Source organism: Seriola lalandi, unplaced genomic scaffold (assembly GCF_002814215.2).
Source record: "Seriola lalandi dorsalis isolate HSWRI2012SDOR001 ecotype SW California unplaced genomic scaffold, Sedor1 jcf7180001970650, whole genome shotgun sequence".
NCBI classification, from domain to species: domain Eukaryota; kingdom Metazoa; phylum Chordata; class Actinopteri; order Carangiformes; family Carangidae; genus Seriola; species Seriola lalandi.
This window is the reverse complement of record NW_019441318.1, coordinates 1-3,236: the sequence shown is the minus strand read 5'-3', so window position 1 is coordinate 3,236 and position 3,236 is coordinate 1. Positions and strand designations below refer to the sequence as shown.

At 42.7% G+C, this 3,236-nt stretch overlaps 1 protein-coding gene across 1 annotated transcript; it reads left to right on the top strand.

The window, feature by feature from the left end:
- Positions 1-55: 55 nt before the first annotated feature.
- Positions 56-2,421, top strand: LOC111650923 (ubiquitin carboxyl-terminal hydrolase 37-like; the record flags this gene model as incomplete). The annotated part of the gene is made up of 9 exons (XM_087172402.1): positions 56-258; positions 426-557; positions 671-794; positions 896-1,047; positions 1,296-1,398; positions 1,595-1,671; positions 1,849-1,957; positions 2,064-2,124; positions 2,264-2,421. Coding segments are annotated over 9 exons (1,119 nt in total), but the record flags the coding sequence as incomplete, so codon positions are not given.
- Between the last annotated feature and the right edge of the window lie 815 nt (positions 2,422-3,236).

Genomic DNA, 3,236 nt, shown 5'->3' with positions numbered 1-3,236 from the left:
AATTGATGAGTGTATCTTTGCATGATCCAACCACAGTATTTGTTTACCCCAACAGAAGAGATGTAAGGTTGGACCCATCCCCGAAGAACAAAAGCCGAAGGAGGCGTGCCACTCCAAACCTGAAACGCCTAACCACCACACCAAGAAGGAGGAACAGCCAAAACAGAACAATGTTCCTAAAGACCAACCTAAGAGAAAGAAAGAAGTTACAGTGGCCCCCATAAAGACCCCTAGATATAAGCAGATGAGCTGTCTTGGGTAAGTACATCTGCATGTCCATACACACACTAGAAACAAGGCTGTAGAGGCATGAATCAAATCAAAGTCAAAGAGCTACAGGGAGAAAATGAGCTCCAGTCTGTGGACATATCATTGAAGAATTGTTGACATTGAGATGTGTTTGACTTGTACATTTTTTGTGTCAGGCTTCCCAACCCAGTGCAGATCTGCTATATGAACTCCTGCTTGCAGAGCCTCCTGACACTGGTACGCTTTATCAGAGACATTAGCCAACAGCAGCAGGTTTGGAGTCTGAGCCCCAACGCATCAATCATAAGGTACAGCACCCTTCAGATGAAAGAACAAATTTTATCCTTAAGTTGTATCCTGAACACCACAACGTTTAATGTCATGGACAATGCCTCTAACCCCTCCCCTCGACCCTCTCTAGATCATTAATAGATATCAAAGAGTCCCATTTCTCCAGTAATGTTCGTCAAAAACTCCGCGTTCTTGCTGCATTCAAGAAGGCGGTGTCGCTTAGGGACAGTGAATTTGAAGATCTCAGTCAGAAAGTGCGTAAGCAGGTTTCATTTTTTGTTGTTTCACCACTTCCTGATAGTTTCTCCTTGGTGTTTAAACCTCTCTGTACAATTGTGTGCATGTATATCTACAGGATGCTCATGAGTTCCTCACGTCCGTGCTGCACCAGATCAGGTACTTGGGCCAAGAGCTGCAGGTGCTGGCTGCCAGCAATGGCACCATCTACAGCTGTCCGGTGGAGAATAACATGGTGTTTAAAATGCTAAACACCAGGAAGTGCAAGAGGTAAACTACACACTTATGAACATCACACACACACATTCATCATCTCTTGCAGTATGTCAGGATAAGTTAAATATTCCTTTCAGCAACTACTACTTGACTTTCTTGCAGTTGAAGTTCTTTCTTTTTCAAAAACAAAAAAAAACACTTTTGTAATTTTGGTGAATTGATCATTAACTATTCAGTTAAGCATCAGCATCATCATGACCTCTGCAGCTATATTATAACTGTATTATCCATTCAATGTGTAGTTGCGGAACAGGATCTGCTAGAGAGGAGGATTTCACAAACTTATCCTTGGACATGATACCCGGAGGAGGAACAGTACATGAGATGATCGAAGATTACCAGAAGGTAAGAAACATCTCTCCTCATTCGTTCACATTAGAACCCACTGATATAATGTGGTGATATGATGTGGAAAACACTGACACATCAACCACCTTATCGCTACTTGCGTCAGTATGTGTATGGATGTGTAGCTGTTTGTTGTTGTGTATGTAAATCCAGTATAGTACTGAAAATATGTTGGTTTTGTGCTGTTCTGCAGGAAACGGAGTTGGAGTATTTATGCAAGTGCGGTGGTACCGTGTCAGGCCAGCAATCATCATTCATCAATCTGCCAAGGTGAGTGACATCAAATCCATCTGTCTTGACAGTGCACAGTGATGATACATGGTTCACCCATCGATATCAAACTGGGCAAACTACTCTAAGGAGTATTTATGATGAAAAATACAAATAGTAACAATTTGTTACGCCACGTTTTTATCTTTTTCTCATATCTTTTCTGTCTGTCTACAGAGTGCTCGTCTTACATGTGAAGCGCTTCAAGTATTCTCCAACATGCCAGCTTATAAAGGACCATGACCCCATCGTCCTTTCCAGAGAAGTTGTGGTGTCATCCAAGAAGGTAAAAAAAAACTATTAGGAACTATTGTTTATCATTTGACTGGGGCTGATATGAGTAAATGTTAGGACTATGTGCGTACTAACTCTTTAATTGTGGTCCTTCTCAGGGTGGTGGCTGCTACAGTTTGGTTAGCACCGTCAACCATATCGGCGCCACAGCAACAACAGGTAAGATAATCCATTCATTTTCCTTAAACTCACATTTCTAAGTAACAATGATATACACTAAATCACTATGGCCTGTATCATTTAGATTAAAAACACCTTGATAAGACAAACCATTTAACAATGTTTGCTCTCTTGTTAGGACACTACATCTGTGACGGGGTGGATCCAGATGTCGGCCAGAGAGACCCGACTGATCGGTGGTTCACCTACAATGATGCAGTGGTCACTGAGACAAGTGGTGCCTCTGTCTGTGACCACCGGCAAAGATCTTCCTATATCCTGTTTTACCAAAGACAGGTTAGAAGACAAACTGAAGTCAAACACATCATGGAGATGATGTGGCAGACACAACACAAACACTGCTCTCTTTTACATTTCAGACAAATTACAGTTGAGTTTATTTTCTTCTGTTTTAAGGAATAGACGGCGGGACGCTCCTCCAGAAGACTGGACACCATCATCAGTCATCTTGATCCCTGAAACAACAAGTCCACAGAACAACATCCACGGAATGAGCCGTGGAAAGGTAGGTGGCTAATTTCTCTGCCTCTCATTTCAGAGTTTGGGTGAAGATGGATGACTGAGATGGAGAGATCAGACCAGTACACCCAGAGAGAAAGATGGATGAAGACCACATCCTTGGGCAGATGGATGATGAGCATGTCCTGTTGCCAGGAGGAGCGGAAAGTTCGCCAGCCCTCAGGAGGACCCCCCCCCCCCAGAGAGCCAGGATCCTCCCAAGGTTTCTTCCTATTAGATGAAGTTTTTCCTTGCCACAGTCGCCACAAATCACAGCTCTTGTGAGCAGTGATCCAAATTCTAATTGGCTCTAAATTGGATTTCAATATCATGGCTTGCTCTCTAGGGAAGAACAAATTTAGCACATTACATTGCTTCTATTTCTATATTATCTTCTAGGAGATAGAAGTTAGCATACTAACCAGCTTGCCCCGGTCTGGCTGGACTGTTACGTCACTTTCCGATACCAAGTCACTGTAATGTCCAGTCTAACATGAAGAAGTAGCGTTGCTCAGATGGTGTATTATAACCTCTTTTCTTAAATCCAATCTTGGCTGAAGCTCTTGGCAAGACTGGTAAGTACAGCTGTTAAT